Source organism: Chelonia mydas, chromosome 8 (genome assembly GCF_015237465.2).
Source record: "Chelonia mydas isolate rCheMyd1 chromosome 8, rCheMyd1.pri.v2, whole genome shotgun sequence".
NCBI classification, from domain to species: Eukaryota; Metazoa; Chordata; order Testudines; family Cheloniidae; genus Chelonia; species Chelonia mydas.
In genome coordinates, this window is record NC_057854.1 from 87,207,910 (window position 1) to 87,230,455 (window position 22,546).

Consider the following 22,546-nt stretch of genomic DNA (forward strand, 5'->3'; position numbering starts at 1 on the left):
CAATGCTATTATGAATGAGCATGAAACAAATTCCGGATACAGATCCACTTCCAAACGTTCCCATAATCAAGGGGTGATGGATCTTTTGGTTTGTCTGAGGCTACATTCGGCACTCTATGTTTTGTTAGTGTACAACATTACTATTAAATATGTATTTATGAAATTTTAGAGACTGATACTGCAGATCCTATCAATTGTGCACTCGCAAGCTAGAAAAATTCCTTTTATATCTTACTATGCATAACTACAAGTGAACTTTTTGCATCAATCATCATCCCAAACCTACCAGTGGCTGTGCTCAGAAAACTACATAAGACAAAAAAACGCACATTAAAAACACTTCCATGTAAGAAGGCTTAGGATTGCTAGTACTGAGAAATTCATGTATGGAACAATAAAGCATCAATGTCTAAGAATATAGTGAAAGCATCATTCTTGCTTCTCCTCTTGGTAAGGGGAGACTTTACTAACCACTACCAATTACCTGCAGTCCTAATTCTGTATATTCAGCATGACAATAATAGAGTTCAATGCAACACATTGAAGTCAATGGAACAATGGATTTGCAATACTGGATCCATCCATCTACTCTAGTTATCTTATTTCTGACCGTGGCCAGTGGCAGACGCCACAGGAAGGTGCAAGAAAGTCTGCAGTAGACAATTATGGAACAACATGTCCAGAGGGGAAGTTTTTCGCTAACTCCCGGCAGATCAGGGAATAAACCAGCTCCTAAGAACGAAGTTTTCTATCTCTTATAAAAAATATTATCCAGTCTAATGTAACTGTGGATGTGTTCATTATCCATATAAATGCCTAATCCTTCTGGAACCCTACTGAGCTATTAGCTTCAATAATATCTTGTGGCAGAGAATTCCACGGGTTAATTCTGTTTATTCTTGTATTAGGAGAAAAGGGAGCACACAATTTACCTCTGTTATGCCAACCAATCAGATTATTTGAGTAAGGGTTACAGGATCAGGCCCAGAATTACTTGACAACTCAGTGTGAAGATCCAAATCTCTAGAACAAGCCATTATACCAAAGACTGTTGAGAAGGTGGAATTTCATATCTGTTTTTTAGTCATTTGAATGCAAGTCCTAGTTGTGTCGCATGATACAATTCTGTTACAGGTGTGTTTTCTCTCAACGTTTTAAAACTACAGGAAATTATATGCTCTTTGAGAAAGAGACTGTCCTTTCCTACATGTTTGTACAGTGCCTGGTTGGCCTCCAGTAGGCACTAAGGCAATATACAAGTTAAACAATATATATGCACTTCCTAACTGTCAGGGTGGTTAAGCAAACTGTCAGGGTGGTTAAGCACTGGAATAAATTGCCTAAGGAGGTTGTGGAATCTCCATCATTGGAGATTTTTAAGAGCAGGTTAGACAAACACCTATCAGGGATGGTCTAGATAATACTTAGTCCTGCCATGAGTGCAGGGGACTGGACTAGATGACCTCCCGAGGTCCCTTCCAGTCCTATGAATCTATGATTAATTATTGTGAAATTCAAGACTGATTTACTTCTGTATGCAGTGTATTTGTAGCCGTGTAGGTCCCAGGGTATTAAAGACACAAGGTGGGTGAGGTAATATCTTTTATTGGAAATTCTGTGGGTGAGTGAGACAAGCTTTCGAGCCACAAAGAGCTCTTCTTCAGTCCGATTTACTTCTTTTATCCTAGACATTCTATGGCATATGTTCAGAATCCACTGTTCTCTGAAGGCAGCTACCATGTTGGGATTTTTTGGCTGCTTTTTAAGATGCTCATTATGATTTTTAAGCATACTATGAAATATACGTGCCTTTCCTCAGGTATTTTTAGATATAGCAAATGTACCCTATTACATGTCAGGCACACACACAAGAATTTAATAAATATGATTTAAAAATATAGAAATACAACTTTTGCCTGTTTAAAAAAAAAATCCAGCAAGCCACCCACTCAAGAGTCAGAAGAGGAGTCTGACACAGTACCAAAAAAGGTCAATAGAATTAGGTTCTATCTTACTGGTAGAGGAAAACATCCGCCCAGGAACATCCATCAAGAATATTAGGCTCCCAGATGTTTAAATCTAGGGGCTATTAGCTAGTGGTGACCCACATTCATTCTCGGCCCCTTTCCCACTTTGGATAATGAAAATAGATTAGTAAATTTCACTTTTCTTTCTAGTTAAATTCTCTTTCAGGTTCTCAGGCACTAGCACAGTATCTCAATGTCATGGTGACAAACACTGCAGAGGACTTAAGAGACCTTTTTTAAAAGTTGTAGTTTAAGGAAACAGCTTGGTCGTAGGTTTTTATAAAACCTAAATTTCAGGTCAAGTTTCACCGGACAGTGACACTTTAAGAATGTTCTGGTACCAAGACATGAGTCTTTGCAACATGATGGTCTTCAGAATTAGGTGTTGATTGTATTGTTGTTGTAGTCCTTAAACAGAACTCGTTTTAAACTATTAAAAATTAATCAAACTTGTTAATGATTTTATCCACTAATTCTATTGTCTTGCTTCCTTTCTTGAGTCCCTGAAGCATTAAGATAATTGAAAAACACAGTAAGCAATCTCATAAGGAGTCACAAACAGCCAACATAGGAAACCTGTATTTTTAATTCCCTTTTTTTTTTAAATGCAGAAATGTTTTATAAAAGGTTATTTTCTTCTCTTAACAGAGTCAACAAAAGCCCCTTAATATTTACCATTTAATTTCTCTTTTCTCTGTAAGGCACAAAGTAGCAACCTCTGTAGGATGCATCTTTTAAATCCATACTAATGCTGTCCATAAAACTCAATACAGGCCTTCATTTAATTCCTCACTTTAGTTTAGGCAGCATGTTGATAAGCTTATCAGAATGGACCAAACTGACAGTCTGTGATGACACAGTAGACTACACTGCAAGGGGAATCAAAGGGTTACATTAGTGTATCATCTCCAGAGAACACACTTCAACCATATAATTCACTAGATAAATACCCAGGGGGAAAAGACAATCACGAGATTTGCTAAACAGTACAAGAAAAGTCTTTAAACAATGATATGAGGACTTCAATAGCTCAGACATAGGTGAGAGGTTTATTGCAGGAGTGGGTGGGTGAGATTCGGTGGCCTGCATTGTGCAGGAGGTCAGACTAGATGATCATAATGGTCCCTTCTGACCTTAATATCTATGAAAGTAGTAAAACTGAACAACTTCCATTTATTTCTATGAATTCTTCTTGAAATTAAGCCACACTTTTGTGAAATACATATGTTGTAAACAGCAAATGATCTAAATTTAATCTACAAGGAGTCCGGTGGCACCTTAAAGACTAACGGATTATTTGAGCATAAGCTTTCGTGGGTAAAAACCCCACTTCTTCAGATGTATGGAGTGAAAATTACAGATGCAGCCATAAATATACTGACACACAAAGAGAAGGGAGTTACCTCATAAGTGGAGAACCAGTGCTGACGGGGCCAATTCTGTTTCTTTCAATCCTGTAACAGCCTAAGTGTCTCGCTACCAAACACCTCTTCCCCCCACCCCCCAAAAACACAAACAAAAAACCCAACGACCCATTGATTAATTAGAATTAATGGAAAGGATTTGAGCCTCAGGCCATTAAAGACTATTTTTTTGAAAATTATACCTGATACTAGTTTGTATCTATATTTTAAAGTTAAAGAATCAGACAGCAATAACCTTAATTCTTTTAATAGCTAAATACCCCCCCAAAAAGTTATGGAACAAAATAATTATTATGTGCAAATCAATATGCACTATAGCATCCAATTTCTGTAAATTTCAAAGTAAATATTTAAAAATCAATCCTCAAGATCCTTGTTCAATATGCAGGATAACTGCACAACTATTTTCATAGTTGATATGCGTACCATAGCAGATTGTAATCTTTATAGTTAAACCTATTCTAGATTCAAAATCCTGCCTGTCATCTTTAGAGAGGGCAGTATTTTTACACCATTGTATGGTGTGAAAACCAGAAGAACTGCAGTCTCAGTACAGCTGCCGATATGTCTCCTGGTCACATTACAGTATCGGAGGTGGTCCCTTCCTGTCTTTATCCAACGGACTGTAAAGTGATTAAGAAGAATCTGATTTTAATGACCACGAACTATCTACTCCATTGTTTTATAGTTCCTTTTCCTAGTATCTTGCTCAATAAAGCATAAAAACAGCTTTCTATATGGTTGAGCAAAAAATGACTGGTTGAAATATGTTCAAGAAACAACAGGAGGCTTTTGCCATATGTGCCCAGATTTGCATCCTTACGACATTCCTATAAGTATCTTATGTGCCCCAGCAGGCCACATTTCCCTTGCAGCCCTTTCATTTCTTTCCGAGTCTCAAATAAATAAATAAATAAAATCATTTTAAAAAGCCTGCATCTTCAATCCAGAGACACTTCCTGGCAAATATCACCTTGAGTTCAAATGCATTTGGTCCCCCTCAAACAATTCAGCTGCATACCCTCAATACTAGATTGTGGGCAAACAAAATCCTATCCTGATAAATCTTAAAGAAAACCTACAGAATCTGGCCTGGGCAACATTTTCAATGACCAGCCTTGTGTCAATGTCAAATTCAGAGAGTGAATTTCCATGTAAGTGATGAATTAACACTTAATCAAATGAGCTTAATGCAAAATACCCCATTTTCACATTTATTTTGTGATCGGGACGTTTCTACGCTACTATGAACCATTGTGAATGCTTCTGTTTTATCACCCTGAGAGGATCAGGTTAAATAGAAATGTGCACACCTTGAACACCACACACAGTACTGAGGATTTGACTGCAATAATCTAAACATGCTGTATATTATATCATCATTTGCAACATGCCAGTTCTGAAAAGCTTCCAGACGGTTTTTAGGAGAAACATATACAAATTCCTTCACACACACATACCCACACAGTACATTTTCCTGCCCCCCCCCCCCCATTAATGCGTTTAAAACTCTAGGAATACTGCAAGACACACTCAGAAAATAACCTACCTTCCATCATGGTGGCAGAATTGCATTCCTCAATTTCCAAGGAGCCTGAAAAAATACAGGAAAATACGATTCCAGTTACCAGATGCTTAAGGTAAGTCCTTAAAATAAATGCTTTAGATCCCTGATTTGTACATCAGCCAGAGCAAAACGAAAAAGAATGCTAAGGCAAAAAACAGGCCATGGATGCTGCTGTATCCATATCACCTACAGGATCACAGAAGGATGCTGAAAGAGAAAGGGAGAGAAAGAGAGCTGGCTTGGCTCACACGGCTGCCAGCGTCTCAGCCAATCCCTCCAGCTCTGTACCTCGTCACATGGTAGCATGCTTGCATCTCCTGACACAATACCCCTCCAGAACACAAGAACCCGTTTCCTATTTTCCCCCACACTTTCACCAAACGCATAACCCCTTTTTGTACCTTGTGACGCACTTCCCCTCTTTATAATCCTATTGCAGCAGCTGGGTGAACAAGATTAATTATCAGCCACTGTCAGATTAAGAGAGGGCTCTGCCGTGAAATGTGCACATAAACAAGACTGCTAAAAAAAAATCAAGTCTGAATAAATAATCAGATTTTACTAGCATTGTATGGCTCCCTCCATTCAGTAGCAATTACATTCTAATACTAGCAGTGCATTCAGAATGTCAGTTTCTGTATCTCTCTGAAACAGAGGCTGTAGCTTTGCTTCACGTTAGTGTCTGCTGATCCCTCTTCTCTCTCAGCCATTCAAGAGAAAATCAATTGGACTGACGTCACATCATAAACAATTATCCCCAAAAGGATGATGCAGAAGAAATTTCATCCAGACCGCCTTCAAGATAGCCTTGGAATTAATTTCGCATGAAGAGCCTCAGAGCCAAAGGGCAGGGAATTGCCATTAAAAAGAGGAAACAAAAGACCCACACAAGGGAGTGGGGCTCTCAGATCAGGCTGGAAATGCATGAGAATTTCAGGGGTGAGGTCGGGGGAGGGAAAAAACAAAGCTACGGACAACAGATTGCAGCCATTCAGCATGCGCAACCTGTATTCCTCCCCTAAAAACAGAAGCACAACCTGTATTAGCTTCAGCAGTTATCAGAGTCATCTCTTAATTATAGTAGTGTGTGTGAAATGCTCAAACAAGCAGCTTTTATTTTTTTCCCTGCCAAGCATTCTGAAATTGTCCTTCTACAGGATGCCACTTGAGTCTGATACTGGGAACTGGGAAAGCATTCTCTGTTCGAGAAGCAAACTGCTACCTCTCATGAATGTCTCTGTCATTTATAGCTACCTCTGGATTTTTTATGGCACCCATCACTCCAGTACCTGAGTCAATCCTTATCCCAGGTTTTCTCTGGTCATGGTGTGCATTGCTTTAATGTCTCCGTAGTAGTTTTCTGCGATGCAATTTTAAATCAAGTCAGATGGGTCAGGAGAGTATTTAACCTTTCCAAAAAAAAAAAAAGGCACACACTCGAAGAGATGATTGAGAGATTTAACACTTGTAGAGCAGTTATCAGACATGTTACTGGTACTATACAGGTTATATTCTTGACACACCTAATGATGTGTATCTGACACAGTATGTGCTCCCCTTCCCAAAAAAAAAAAAAAAAAAAAAGGAATTTTTGCTAATAAGAAAATGCTTCCAATTCCCCCACACTAAGCCCTGGTCTAAACTGGAGGGGGGGGCGGCTGGGGAGGGGAGGGGAAATCTAAGTTACACAACTTCAGCTACATGAATAACATAACTGAAGTCGACGTACTTGGATCGACTTACCATGGTGTCTCCACCACGGTGAGTCGACTGCTGCTACTCCCCCGTCGACTCCACCTGCGCCTCTCGCGGCACTGGAGTACAGGAGTCAACAGGAGAGCGCTCAGGGAGTCGATTTATCACGTCTAGACTAGACGCAATAAATCAAACCCCGCTGGATCGATCACTGCCCGCTGATCTGGCGGGTAGTGAAGACATACCCTTAGTGCCAAATATGCCATTTCCACAACTGCAGCAAAAGGGAGAAATCTCTCACGTCTTCACCTGGAGCATTAGTACTTGCCATTTCCTTCCACTGATAGGCAAAGATTTTGGCCCAGTGCTGCATAATTAATCTGCTCTGGTGCAGAGGTCTGCCCACAGGAAGCATGTTACAGAATTAAGGTCTTAGAATGCAAGGTCTTTGGGACAGAACCTGGGCCTTAACTAAATAAACTGACTGAGGCTAAGTGTCTCAGGTTAAGAGAGGACAATGACTGTAAATGCCAAAAGTTGTTTAAATAAGGGATGGATTGGGAGAGGGAGTCTCAGCATGCCTGACCAACTCCAAGATACCCCTAGGCCATGCCATCTGCCTGATACAGTGCAGCCCCAGTAGGTGCAAGTGTTCTGAGTTGCTCTCTTAGAATTTCACCAACAAGGTGGGTCTTTGTATTTAATGAACACAGGGTTCATTATAAAAGGAGGGAAAAAAACACATGAAAAACAAACAGGTAGAAGAAAAAAAGACAGTTTATAACAGTAAAGATCTTCCAGGTCTTATATGCATACCTGAATGGCTTGCTTTGGGACCTCTCTCCACTTGCCTCAGCTGGTGACGATTTCCTTGACTTTTACAGACAGAAAAGCTGCCCTCCCAACCCCTAGACAGAAACCTAAAGAGGCGGCTCCCAAAACTTTTGACCACACTTTAATAGGGAGAGCATTCCCCTTCCATTAAACAAATGACAACTCTGCAGCAACCACAGCACAAATCAAGGAATATTAGGAAAGCGGTCTACGAATGCCGAATATATTTAGCTGTCTATGAATGCCGTGTAGCAGATGGAGATAAGGAGTTAGCACCTGCAGATTACCAGCAAGTGATCCACTGAGCAGTGTGGAAACATTGACCTAAAGGAAAGAGGAGTGGCACAGTTATTTGTATACCCCACAAGCTTACAATCTAAGTAGTCAAGACAGACGGAGGGGTGAGGAGAAAGGAAGTATTATCCCTATTTTATTGAAAGGAAACTGAGAAACAGAAAGATTAAGTGACTGCCCAATGTCACTTAATTTCCCCATTCCTGAGCATATAGGTACTGCAGCTAGGGGTGCTGGGCATGGTACCACACCTCTGGCTTGAAGTGCTTTCCATTATATACAGGGTTTACAGTTTGGTTCAATTTTGGTCAATTTTCTGTACGCCCAAGGTCATACAGAAAATTTGTGGCAAAGACAAAGTAGTGAACCCAGATCTCCTGGCACCCAGCCCAGTGTCCGAACCAGAAGGCCATCCTGCCACTCATTTCTACTTTATTCACTCACCAAAACACCTACAAAATTTAAATTTAATCAACTATTTTTTAAAACTAAAATCAAAATTCAAATTCTCTGTAAAAGCTCAGAAATCTTTAACCTCTCACCCTAAAGAATTGATTGGACAATGAACTCAACCTCGAATAAACCTAAAACCTCCATTTTCTAATACTTTCTCCAGGAATCCTGCTACATTTAAAGAATATTACAAAGAGTAAATACAAAATATGCAGAGAGTTGAGAGAATAAACTTGGCAATAAAAGACAACAGAGAAAAAGGAGGAGGATCCAGTGAACTACAGGCCAGTCAGCTTCACCTCAGTCCCTGGAAAAGTCATGGAGCAGGTCCTCAAGGAATCAATTCTGAAGCACTTAGAGGAGAGGAAAGTGATCAGGAACAGTCAGCATGGATTCACCAAGGGCTAGTCATGCCTGACTAACCTAATTGCTTTCTATGACGAGATAACTGGCTCTGTGGATGAGCGAAAAGCAGTGGACATGTTATTCCTTGACTTTAGCAAAGCTTTTGATATGGTCTCCCTCAGTATTCTTGCCAGCAAGTTAAAGAAGTATGGGCTAGATGAATGGACTATAAGGTGGATAGAAAGCTGGCTAGATCATCGGGCTCAACAGGTAGTGATCAATGGCTCCATGTCTAGTTGGGCAGCCAGTATCAAGCGGAGTGCCCCAAGGGTCAGTCCTGGGGCTGGTTTTCTTCAATATCTTCATTAATGATCTGGAGGATGGTGTGGATTGCACCCTCAGCAAGTTTGCAAATGTCACTAAATTGAGAGGAGTGGTAGATAAACTGGAGGGTAGGGATAGGGTCCAGAGTGTCCTAGACAAATTGGAGGATTGGGCCAAAAGAAATCTGATGAGGTTCAACCAGTGCAGAGTCCTGCGTTTAGGACAGAAGAATCCCATGCACTGCTACAGACTAGGGACCGAATGGTTAGGCAGCAGTTCTGCAGAAAAGGACTAGGGGGTTCCAATGGATGAGAAGCTAGATATGAGTCAATGGTGTGCCCTTGTTGCCAAAAAGGCTAACGGCATTTTGGGCTGTATAAGTAGGAGCACTGCCAGCAGATCAAGGGATGTGATCGTTCCCCTCTATTCGACATTGGTGAGGCCTCATCTGGAGTACTGTGTCCAGTTTTTGGTCCCACACTACAAGGAGGATGTGGAAAAATTGGAAAGCGTCCAGCGGAGGGCAACAAAAATGATTAGGGTGCTGGAGCACATGACTTATGAGGAAAAGCTGAGGGAACTGGGATTGTTTAGTCTGCAGAAGAGAAGAATGAGGGGGGATTTGATAGCTGCTTTCAACTACCTGAAAGGGGGTTCCAAAGAGGATGGATCTAGACTGTTCTCAGTGGTAGCTGATGACAGAACAAGGAGTAATGGTCTCAAGTTGTAGTGGGGGAGGTTGAGGTTGGATATTAGGAAAAACTTTTTCACTAGGAGGGTGGTGAAGCACTGGAATGGGTTACCTAGAGAGGTGGTGGAATCTCCTTCCTTAGAGGTTTTTGAGGTCAGGCTTGACAAAGCCCTGGCTGGGACGATTTAGTTGGGGATTGGTCCTGCTTTGAGCCGGGGGTTGGACTAGATGACCTCCTGAGGTCCCTTCCAACCCTGATATTCTATGATGGGTACCCAGCCCCAGGAACAGAGAATCACTCAGCGCTGTGGCTGTATGAAACATTGACAACCAAACCCAAACCTCACATCAGGTTCACCCACTTTCAGGTTTTGTTACCAACTCAGATGAAGTTTATCGAAGTGTTTGCATATGTTTTTGCATAAACTTGGCTGGTTTATGATCAAGTATCAAAGCCTGGCTTGACTCAGCAATTTTGACTGTTTCGTTTTGAATTTGTTGGAACTCATGCTTCAAAGGAAGAAAAGAGGATGCCATAGAAAATGTCCACATGAACCCCAGTTAAATAAAACTTTCACAGGGCTCACCAGTTTGCACTGAATTCACCACACTTTGTAAGCGGACGGTAGCATCACCAAGGGCTCAGGAAAGGAAAGGAGTCTGGCCAGCTTTTGAAAATCCATTTATATTTTAGGTTCTGGTAAACATGTCACACTGCACTTGTCATTCTCTTGCCCCCTGTTAAATGTGCCCATTTTATTCTCTTTTCAGTTCAAAGGCACAGCTGCTTTTATAAACCTATGATTCTACAAAAAGATATCTGTGCATTTAAGAGCATCACAAGTGCTTCTTGGGATGAACAGATAATGCATACTTTGCCCATCACTGCAGCACTTCAATCATCATTTATCACCTTCTGGAGTACACACTTGTGGTTACTGGCAACACATGTGGCTGCAGAAACACCCATGTTGAAGTTAGTCTTTCAGAGACATAGAAATGGTACATCTACACCACAGTAAAAAAAAACCTGCAACACCAAGTCTCAAAGCCTGGGTCAATTGACTTGGGCTGTGGGGCTAAAAATTGCAGTGTAGCCGTTTGGGTTTGGGCTGGAGCTGGGTTCTGAGACACAAATCCCTCACTAGGTCTCAACGTCCAGGCTCCAACCCGATCTCAAATGTCTACACCACAATTTTAGCCCCTGCATCCTGAGCCCTGTGAAGCTGAGTCAGCTGACCCAAGCCAGCCGCAGCCACGTGATGGATCTTTTATTGCAGGATAGACATGCTTTAAATGAACAAATGGAGAGGGGTAGAGTAACTACAATCTTTTAGGAGGTTGTGAGCTTTAGACTCCCATACAAAGACATTCTGATCATAGCCCAGTGTATCATAGGATTATACTACAGCACTGATAATTGGGAACTATTGAGCACTGCATTTTATGAAAGCATCACAAGTACACAAACATCATAACGAGCATATTAAATAATACTGAACTTATACTGCACCAGCATCCAAAGACCCCAATCCGAGTTGAGACCCCATTTCACTAGACACTGTAAAGAGACATACAAAGACACCATCCCTGCCCTGAAGAGCTTATGGCTCTCGCATCTCATTTCTTACAGTATCTAGCTTCCGCTGATGCTGCCTTTGGAAATGCTACAGGAGTTCAGTGCGGTCTAAAGTTACCCCGGCTGCTTTATTTAATGTTTTTTGGTTCTATATAATAATTAAAATGGGAAAGCAATTAAGATGCTATCAAGGCAGCCAGTTAAATATGAGGAAGGGTGAGAAGGAAATGTCAAAGATTGGCTTTGAACTTGGAAGACTAATGCTACAACTAAGTGTTCTTTAAAAAGAAAAAAAAAAAGCCATGGGCAATACACCATGTGAGCAGGTAAGAATAGCCTTGCATGTGCTTTGATAGCTGTTCTGTATCCATGTCCATTCCAAGGTGGTGTACCTGTACAGCTGGGACACACTTAGATAACACTTTTACAAGCTTTGGGGGTATTTAAGCAGGTGAGGAGAGCATTCAAAAAAAGGGCTGTTAGAAGGTTAGCCTCGGCAGCCATTCCCCTAAATAGGTTGGCCCACTGTGCCTGAAACCTACGTGGCCTTTTCCTAAAACAGGTCAGCTCACTGCATCCAGCATTCATGGCCTTTCATCTGGTTACATCAGTTTACTGTGTATGCAGCATATGTGACCTAACACCTTTCCTCTGAACAGGCCACCCCATTATGCCAGGTGTGTTGTCTGACTATCAGCTCATTATCGTAAGTAAAATTACCCATGGGTACCTTATCATCATGGGTACCTGTATTTTTCCAAAAGGGTTCAGAAAATGCCAGTAGTTCAGGGGCTCTCAACTGGGGGTCGGGACCCCTCAGGGGGTCGTGAGGTTATTACATGGGGGGGGTCGCGAGCTGTCAGCCTCCACCCCAAACCCTGCTTTGCCTCCAGCATTTATAATGGTGTTAAATATATAAAAAAGTGGTTTTGATGTATAAGGGGGGGGTCACACTCAGAGGCTTGCTGTGTGAAAGGGGTCACCAGTATAAAAGTCTGAGAACCACTGCAGTAGTTCATTAATTCACTTATGCTGTGTGCAACCAACACACCATACCAAATCCGTTTTTCTATTATTTACCTACCTTCATTTATCTTGATTTACACACACACACACCCCCTAACATCTACATAGTTGTCTGTATAAATACCTGAGCACTTCAGTAAGCACTAAAAAGGTATTTGCATTTATTTTTAAAATATGCAAATTAACTCTCCATGCACTATACAGACTGCAAAAAAATTAAACTGATCTAGTTAAAAACCAGTGGGACGTCCCTGGTATAGGTTCCATACAACTCCACTTAGTTTAACAGGACAGAAAATGTTAAACCTGTCTGCAGAGCCAAACTGTTAAATTCTTAACCTTTGAAATAATTACAGCTGTTTTAAACGAACACCATTTAGCACAAGTGATGTTTCAGTGTTGTGTGACTATATTTCCAATTTGGAAAATTCAGTCCTACAATATATATCCTATTGCTCTCTCTATAAAACACATGGTACCTTATTTTGCAGGATTTATATTCCTATCAATATTTCTAAACAAGTAAAAACAGGCATGACTTTTACTGCAAACCTGTCTCCCATGCTGGGTAATAGGCCAATACATTATATTTACTGTCAGTAGAGTTATAGAAGCAGCCTGGGAGAATGTGTCAGAATTTTATTTCTGAAAGTTACAGTGGTCTCCATATTACTTTGGCATTTATTACATTAGTTTAAGGAGGGCACTGGAAGGTGACAGAATCAGTCTTATTATTTTAGCAGAATGCAATGCCAATATTAGTTTACAGAGGAGACAGTGTAGCCTAGTGGATAGGGACGCAGGAGACCTTGGGGCAGTTCCTGGCTCTATCATTGCTTTGCTAGATGACCTCAGGGAAGTGACTTCCCTTCTCTGTGCCTCAGTTTCCTCACCTGCAAAATGGGGATAATCACACTGACCTCCTTTGTAAAGTGCTTTAAGAACTATGGATGAAAAGCACTGAATAAGAGCAAAATATTATTGTATGGATTTTTAAACACCAAGGACAATCAGTGCCAAACCCTTGAAACAAATGGCTAGGGACAGATCCCAAGAGGTACCAAGCACCTGCAATTCATGTTCACTCTACTTGTAGTTGCAGATGTGCAGCATCTCACAGGATCAGGACCTAACATGCAGTACACAACACTGAATGAGTGCCCGTCTGTGTAAAATAGCTTCAACCAAATTTTTACTTTTTTAATCTGCTCTTTGACAATTTTTTTTTAAAATAAATACTATTAAAATCCATGCATGAGTCAGATTAGCTAAACATCCTCCTGCACTTGGGGTGCTCTACAAAACTTAAGACAATAATTCATAACAAAATTTAAAACTAACTCATTCATCAGATTGCCCCAAATTAACCCCTTAAACAAGGAAGCCCATTAACAACCCCATCCACCTGCCTCCTCCTGAAATGCCCATAAAGTTAATAAATCCAGTCTCTGATGGACTGAACCCAAATCCAAACCCAAAGATCCTGCACAGAGCATGCCCTGCCAGCATGCCACCCTTTTAAAGTAGCTTAGCTGTAATTATTGTCAAGTCAGGATTTCACAATATTTTAAAACTGTATTTACTAACATTTGGATAGTAGAAGTGCTTGAATTTTCATTTGGACCCTTAAGGAAATACTTTTGCAGCTTATATATAAGCAGCCTAAGCTTGACTGACTGCAAAATAAGAAAATGAGTCATAAAAATACATTACTCATATCTGAAAATAAAATCATGCTTTAGGTACACGTGACAGGCCCCTGTTGTAGCCTGTGCATGCCTGGCTCCTCCTATTCTATTTGCTCCCAGTGGTTCTCCCCATATGGCTTCATAGACAAGGTACCTTCTGGACACTGACTGCCAAGTACAAGGAGCTTTAGATTCTGAATGGAGAGGGATTTGCTAAATAAAGCTTAAGTCCGTCAGTTTCATCCCCAGTCAGGATATGGCAAAAATAAATCTCATAATATTAATGGAAATAACTAGGTAGCCAACTAATTGTTTACATATTAGCATTCAAGGTTTGAGAACCATTTCATGAACCCATAACTTAAATGTTTACTAAAAATAAGCTCATACATTTATGCTAGTTTAAACAAAAATCAGAACCTTTATGAAAGAGGCCTTACGTGCTGAATGTCTAATTAGACATGAGAAGCTGTAATTAAGCAGATTTCATGATTCCTCCCCATTTGCTTGGAAAACAGATTTCTCACGATTAGTGACCATTTGTGCATTCTGATATGTGTACTACTCTGCAGACTAGTATTAATTTGCCTGGGGTTATAAATTACTGTAGGCAAGGGACTTTAGTTTGGCATTTAGTGTGCTGTGGATCATGAGATTTACATTTCACTATAAGAATTAAAAAGAAACTATCTAGGTTGGTATAAAACCATTGACTAAAGTGGTACTTCAAAAAAAATAGCTTGTTTCAAATGATTTCTGTAATATGAACTAATTTGTTATTGTCTGTGCTAGAAAAAACATCCTCACTAGAACCCTTTTATCCAAGTCTATCTTCAAACTACAGAGCCAGGGAGATGTTGATTAGACAGTCGATTGGAAACACAGCTCTTCAAAATACACTTCTACAATCTAGAAATGCTGCCATGTTTGAACATAAAACAGTAAAGGCTATATAATGTAAATCAACTGAGCCACCCAGCCTGCCTAACTGGTGTCGGATTTGATTAGCGTGACCTTTTCGAGCTTCTGGGGTCTGAAGTACAAATAATGTTTCACAGTGTATTTGAAATTCACCCCCTTTTGTATGTAAATGATAGAAGCTGGGTATCTTCTAAGAGCTTATGAAAATGAAACCTGACAGACACCAGTCTCTGGTGTCTCTGGTTCATCCCTGTATGTCAGTACAATGAGCTAATTGACTTCCAAGCAGAGCACACAAATATTAACTGAATTGTTCAATTACACTTCACAACATTCATTTCTCTTATGCAGAGCTGTGATGTTTTATACTATCATCATAAACCTACACAAAGCTGATCCCTGACATAGAAAGTTCTTCCAATTCCCCCTTTACTGTCACTTTGTTACACACACAAAGTTCCTATTCAGGACGCAGCTGCTCCATTAATTCCCTGAAGTTTCTGGCATACCTTAGTTGCAGCCTGAAGGGCTAGGTTTTCCCCCATGGATAATGAACAACCGTATATTTTGCATCTGAGTGACCTATTTTGAGATTAAAAGAAACAAACCAAACAAGAATGAATAAAATAAAGTCTCCAAAGAGAGCACAACTCCAACGCCTCCCCCTCTCTACAGTACATGCCAGCAGTACACTCAAGCCCTGCGGCACAAAATGGCCCTGCCCCTGCAGACAAAAGACTGCTAGAAACTTACAGTGTACAGAAGCCATAACCATAGCACTTAAATAGCTGAGACCACATGGAGGTCCCACCAGAAGCTCCCTTGTTCAGACTCTCTGGCTATTATTTGCTCAGTCATCTTCTTACTTCTTGACTGATAGCTAAAGTTTCAAGAGACCTAATCTCCCCTATAGGCACCAAAACGAGTAGCCACACCTGGGGTGCTGAGTTCTTCTGAATTCCTCACTGCTCCTCTAGCAGGAGAGGGTAAGTGGATATTATCCTTAAAGGATATATATTTAAAGTGACAAGGGCCAGCTGTGTCCCTTAATCAGCCCAATATCTGATTTCTGTTTATTGATAATTGTGCTTAAGATTTTTATTATATTCGCTCACTGACAAAGTTATTTAAAAATAGAAATATGCAGAGATTTAAAAACAATTGAAACAAGCAAAGGCTTAATTAAACAGTAAAGAAAGCTAATTATTTCATAGACTCAGGCTGTGCACATTGCTGGTCCATAAATAACTGCATAATCTTATTACTGCTACCCTCATCTTTCTGCACCCTCCCCCGTTCTGTTACTCTCACTTCTTGCATCTTAACCAGACACCTATGCACATGAGCAGCTTTGCTCATATGAATAAAGGTATGTACTGTTCATAAGATCTCAATCCTGCTGTGAGAATGGTCAGCCCCTCTTGCAGGATTGGGGTTTAGGACAGGGACAATGACATTCTATATGATTTACAAAGCACAGCACTCTGGGACCTCAGTCCTCATTAAGGCCTCCAAAGATCATTGACATACAAATAATAATTATAGTTCTCTTCTGGTACAATATAATTTGAAGCCACTTCTACCTACCGATGTAGTTTCTGTTTCTCAGATGAAACGAGTAAATGTGTAACTAACTTTTTCATTCCTGGTATTTAGTGCACTTAAATGTGCAACCTTCAGACACTCAACATTTTTAATGGAATTTCTTCTCCTCCACCCCCAGGAAAGTGAAATTCCAGAAAGTGAAATTATTTTGCTAGTCACCCCTGAAAGGCCTTGCCCCACACATTTGCAGGCCTCCTAAGAGTAGGTCCACTCTGCAATCAGACATATCTGAGCTAGCTTTGTTGTAGCTAGCTCTAACAAGAGCAGCAGCAAAGGTGTGGCAGCCCAGGCTGGATACTTGAGTACATACATAGGTCCTTGGGTGCGGTTGTACAGAAATCAGCCTCTATCTTGAGAGAATTAGGAGCTATAGATCACCTGCTTTCAGAGGTCCAAACTTCAGAGCAAGCTTACAAGCACCAAACAACAACAGCAACCTCAATCACTGGCTTGCTATCAAAAAGCAAGAACCTCCTGTGTTCTTAAGCAGGTCTGCAGCGACAGAAGTTTAGGGGGAAGAAGACTGGGGCCCAAGCGTAAGGGCCATTGAAACTGAAAGTGGATTTGCATGGAAAACTCTAAACCCTACATAAGTTGGGTTTTTTTTCCTCCACATGAACCAAGAGTTTGGTGCTATTCAAACTTCTCTGATCCCAGCACATAAAGGCACAAATGTTTTCCACTGAAGTCCATTCTCACTATCAATAGTATCCCAAGACCCTCCTTCCTCAATATAGTCAGCTCATCTCTTGCTTCTTCTGCAAAACTTAGAGGTCCACAAGAGGACCCCCCTCAACCATTAGACTGAGGGCAGGACATGCAAAGAGATCTTCCCTCAACTCATGCCAACTTCAGTTCACTTTTCCAAGGTGCTGCTGGATAAACCTCAGACTCCCCTGCACCACTGACTGCCTTAACTGCACACTGAATTTAGAAGAAAACCACATTCCAAAAAACTACTTCCATGCCAGATTTCAACTCTCTGATTCAGACTGTAGAATGTTTTAAAACTGTTTTTATAATAAAGAATAATATTTCCCTACTTTCTACCTCAAAAATATCTGAACCATTTTCCTATCTAGTCTTTAAAAAAGAGCCAGAACTTCTTCCCCGACTATCATGTCAGCATTATAAAACCATTGCCCTGAGTGTGTAAAGGAAACTAAACATACTTGCTGAGTTGTGGGTGGGTGGAAAAACAGTGGTTCTATTTTGTTTTGCCCTTTTCATTCACACCACTTTCTCTCATTCACACACACCTTTCTCGAACTAGAAATATAATAAAGATTTGATAAATAGAAGAAACTATGGGTAGAAACATGACATAGTAACCTGAGCACAGGACTGGTTGCCAGAAAGACCTGAGTTCTAGCCCCAGCTGTTACCATAGACACAAGCAACAAAGGCATGGAGAGTCAAAGCTTCCCTTTCTAAAAAGTGGGGCTGATAATACTTGACTATCCCCAGGCACACTGGGGGATTAGTTAGCTGATGTTTGTAAAACCTTTCAGAAACGGAAAGTGATACACAAAAGAAGTGTTATTACTTCCAACAGTTCTGGTAGAAAGTACACATTCTGAACTAAAAAGCAAGCCATACAATAAAAACAAGAGGAGTGAAATCCAAGATAATTTTTCTTACCTGCGACAGACACTAGCTGCACTGAAGTTTTGGCAGCTTGGAAGGACCCCCCTCCCCTCCCCTCCCAAGTTTCAGGCATGTGCCTCCTTCACTCTTTTAAAGAGCCCACCAGGTGGTCCCAAGGGATGTTGGGAAAATCTATTATTTTTTCCCCTCTTCTTTTGAGTTTGCTTGGTTTGAACATTTATCTGAGTTAGATTCAGAGAGATAACTCATAAGAAGTCTTTAAAACAAGACAAAAAAGCCCTTAAACTTGGTTAGAGACATGTGACCGCGGCCCTGAGGTGAATAAAGGGAAAGAAGCAGTGTGTTTCAGCTATGATAGGAAAGGGGGAAATCATGCTTTTTAGGAGCTGCCAACAGAAAAAGCCAGAATGCAAAGCTTATAATTAAGGGAAATCCCTCTTTCTCTAGGGGCTTTAGAAAAAAAGTTGTAATGCATGTGCATTAAGGGCTTGTAATCCAATGGGTTAGCCAAGTTTTCTAATGCCTTTTGGTATTACTTCCCTGACTTACAAGAGCCAGTTTGTTTTCCTGAAGCTCTTGAGGCTGATGCTAGTACCTGATGTCAGATGGGTTTTCAAGACATACATTTACCATATAACTTTTTTTGTTTTCATGTGTGTGACTTTAGAAATCAATACAGTGTGTCTTAGAACTACATTTAAAGACTCTTTGCCTTTACATAGAGGTGGGATGCAAGCCACATTCTTTACTGCTACTCAAAAACTGAAATAAAAAGAGACCTTGCAGTAGGAAAATGTTGCAATCCCTTTCCTGATTAGATCGGCTACTGGTTATACTTTGCAACACTCTGCTACCATGGTCGCCTGTAACACTCTCAAACAACATAGCTACTGGTTTGATGAAGTCCTGCATGAATTAGTTCTGTAGTGCCTCCCACAGCAGGGAGGGTGGGGATAAGATACAGCTGTTAGCACAAAGCATACTAAATTTAAAAACAAAAACAAAACTACAGCTTCCTTAACAGTTACTGAGCAATTCTTGTCTGCAGCTCACACAAATTAACCCTTTTAAAATCAATTTAGTTCTAGCATTCAGATTTTTTTTGTTATAACAAACATTTAGAATTCAGAAGTCTTTTCGCATCAGACTATAACCTCCTTAAGGGGTCAAAGTCTTCACCAAAGCGACCAGACAGAAGCCATTTATCTACAGGCAGGGCAAGTCTAACTGTATCTTTAGAGGAGCAGTGAGAATCAGTTAGCAGGCTCAGTTCTTTTCATCTCACCACTTGCCCCTCCCTCGCCCATGAAGCTCCCACGATTCTTCCTGACTCCCTTCCATCCTCTATTTTCTTTTAAAAAGAGAAACTTAATTTATTGCTGCCCCTGTCAGTCCCACTGTTATGACTTCCAAGAGGGCACCACAGCCAAATTGTGTCCGTAGGACCATCTCCATCTGCAATATTTGATTTATGGTTTCCTTCAGATTTGCAGAGCTGGATTTATTGGGTAGTGTTTCTTTAACTGAATGACCCCAAAGGACTGTCAGATGAGGTCTTTCAGTGCAGGAGGGAGAAATGTACTGTGCTGTACAGCTGCGATCCACAAGCATAACATATCCTGATCCATTAGGACTCAGAAGCCAGAAATTGAACAGCAGTGGAGGGCATCTCCATGAAAATTAGGTACTTCCTGTTATATATCACATGTGTAATCGCCCTTTGGAATCTAGTTTGCTTATACAGGGGTATTTGCTCCTGTTGAATGGGGAGACAAGAACCTAATTTATAAGATGTCCCTAAACACGTCAGATGAATTTTGCCTCTAAAGCACAACTTTACTGGCAATATCTATAACATCTTGTGAAATGGGATATATTGTAAATAATGACATATACTGCTGACAGAGAAGACCAGCTACCTTCCAGAGGAGTGGGCATCTAAAATGGTCTCTGGTTCTTAGTACAAGACATGACTAGAAATGAACCTAACTGGGGAACACATGTCTCAGCTAAAATGGGTAATGGTTTTAAAATGACAGTATCTAGGTAATCCAGTCCCAAATTTGACCAGGATTTGCTCCCCTCTCTCCCACTCGGCTTTCAAAGTACATGAATTTCTATACATGTATCTGCTTGCTTCTGTTTTTTTTAAATATTTATATACATGAGTTATTTCCCCTAAACAATCAATGGTCCCAATCCTGCACATTATAACTCTGATGTCCATAGGGCTTCATGTGTGTAGACTCCTATATCTGTGTGGAATCTCCCTGAATTCAATGTTGTAACTTGCAGGAGTGGGGCCTGATTCCATACCAGCTGCTGACATGTGTCTGACCTGGAGGACAATCAGAAAGCAGACATTTTTCATTTCCAATGCCTCATCCCTACAAGCAGCTCCATGTGGGCCCCTTTCGAGCCACTGTCCTACTGAAGTGAATGGGGTTCTGTCTAGGTGCAGGATCAGGGCACGATTCCACTCTGCTCCACTAACTCACAACCCAGGGCAAGGAAGGCCTAACGGTGGCGTTAAACCATATCTATGGCTCCCCACCCCGAGGCTGCTTTACAGTTCTTGGGACCAGAGCAGGGCTTGAAAGGCAACTGTGGGGCTGTGCTCTGCATTCCTTGTGCTAAGGCAATCCTTCCCTGGCTGGAATCAGGATTTTCAGGATTCCTTTATACCACTCCACCAATTAACCTGGAATAAAGAAGAGCTGAGGTTGGGGAGGGGAAGGGGTCTCACCCTTAGTACTGTCTTCTCTTTATCAGTATATTTTTTTTTTAAAATAAAGCTTGGTGCTCCTAAGGCCTAGCCCAAATTCAGTTTTTGTTTTGATTTAAATGTTTTGGTTAGGGGGTGTGCTTTTTTACCCAAATAGTTAATTCAGTACCACCTTTAGTTATGCCCATTTAAAGGTGCCGTACACAGATATAAAGGTGCTTTCAAATGTATGGGATAAGCTATGACAGTTTAACTGCATCAGCACTAAAGGGTTGTAGCGCTTTAATTGTAACAGTTTCCAACCTATGTAATTAGGATGGTACAAAAACTGCCCTTCACTAGGGAAGATTCCATCATATCATCTGAGGTCACCCAGCTTGCACCTCCATTTAAAACAATTAGTTCTTGACTGTGTGCATTAGAAGGAAGTTATTTCCTCTCAGTAAACTAATGACTTTTTGTTATAAGTCAATCATAATGATCTGCTTTTCTTTATTATATATGCTGCTGTTTATAATTTTACCATTTAGTTCTTGTAGTTAAGATGTGACTACACAGAGGTGCTATAACAGGGTTGGCACCCATCCCTCATGGATGCCCCCTTCTGGCTGGGCATATCTGCGTTCTTTAGTTCTGATGAGGCCTTTTGGTGGTTCTCAGGTTGGTTTGTCAGTGACACAGCACTCCAGCCAAGTCACACTGTCTGCTTGTTAACCAGCACAAACCCCTTCTGGGGTAGATGGTCCACTGGAGCCTGTCTCTCTCTCACCCTCCCTGGGCTCTGGTCTTTAAGTAATCCAGCCCTGACATGGGGCTGTATCTCCAAGGATTCCTTCCTAGAGGCACTATTTTCCAGCAGCCCTCCCCAGGCTCAGCCCCTACACAGTTCTAGCAACCAGCCAGGAGCTCCCTCAATGCTCCCCCAGTCCCCACTAGCAAACCATTCATGGGCCCACTGCTCTTCCAGACAGCCAGTCCTGCAGTCCTTCTTCTGCTCCAAGCAGCAATTAACTACTATGCTCCACTGCAGCTCCTTTTATATGGCCCTCCTGGGCCCTGATTGCCAGCTTCCCCTGCAGCCATTCTAGCCTGCTTGGAGGATCCCTCCACTGCCCCTTCCCTGCGATGGGTGTGGCAGAACCCTGAGGCCTCCAGCTGGGGGCCTTTGGGCCTAGTCCACTCCATCACAGGTGCGCTCAAAAGGGAATTTGCATCTTTCTGACTTTGTTACTGAACAAGCTAGATCCTATAGCAACATGGTCTAGTGCCCTGGTAAGATCACCATTGCCTTGCACCTTGTGCAGGCATTTGTACCAGACTAAAGTCAGTCTTAAAATGCTAGTAAATCAGAAGGTGGCATTTTACACCCCCTGTGTATTCTGCACTGGTGTAAATGGCTACAGGAGGTGTAGGGTATTAGTGAATTGATCTCCTAGTCCTGGCTGTACAATAGATTTGTTGTGTGGCCTTAGGCATGTCAATTAACTTTTCTATGCCTCAGTTTCCCCTTCTATTTAAATGAGGGTAATGGTACTGTTGTAAAGTACTTTGACATTTTGATAAAGGCTGAAAACTTTTAACAGTGTAATACACATAAGCAAAGCTGGTTAATATGAATGGTGAATCTTGATAAACAAACCGCATTGGATTGAAAATGAAAAGAAGGCTCCATACTGTAAACATTTTTGTGCTTTAAAGAGAAAATTTTATTTGCATGCTGTGTCTCTTAGTGAAGCAGCA

General features: G+C 41.1%; 1 protein-coding gene across 4 annotated transcripts in view; it reads right to left on the reverse strand.

Moving 5' to 3' along the window:
• SGIP1 (SH3GL interacting endocytic adaptor 1) overlaps positions 1–18,208 on the reverse strand; it is a 182,017-nt gene extending 163,809 nt beyond the window's left edge. For 2 of the 4 annotated variants that reach the window (XM_043520892.1, XM_037907616.2), the window contains exons 1-2: positions 18,115–18,208; positions 5,001–5,045 (exon numbers count right to left, since the gene is read on the reverse strand). In XM_043520892.1, coding sequence (XP_043376827.1) covers positions 5,001–5,045; positions 18,115–18,193 — 124 coding nt within the window. In that variant the 5' untranslated portion in view covers positions 18,194–18,208. Of the gene's footprint in view, positions 1–5,000; positions 5,046–5,306; positions 5,332–5,419; positions 6,262–18,114 lie in introns of those variants that run through there. The other 2 variants (XM_007063421.3, XM_043520891.1) reach the window with 2 other exon arrangements.
• Between the last annotated feature and the right edge of the window lie 4,338 nt (positions 18,209–22,546).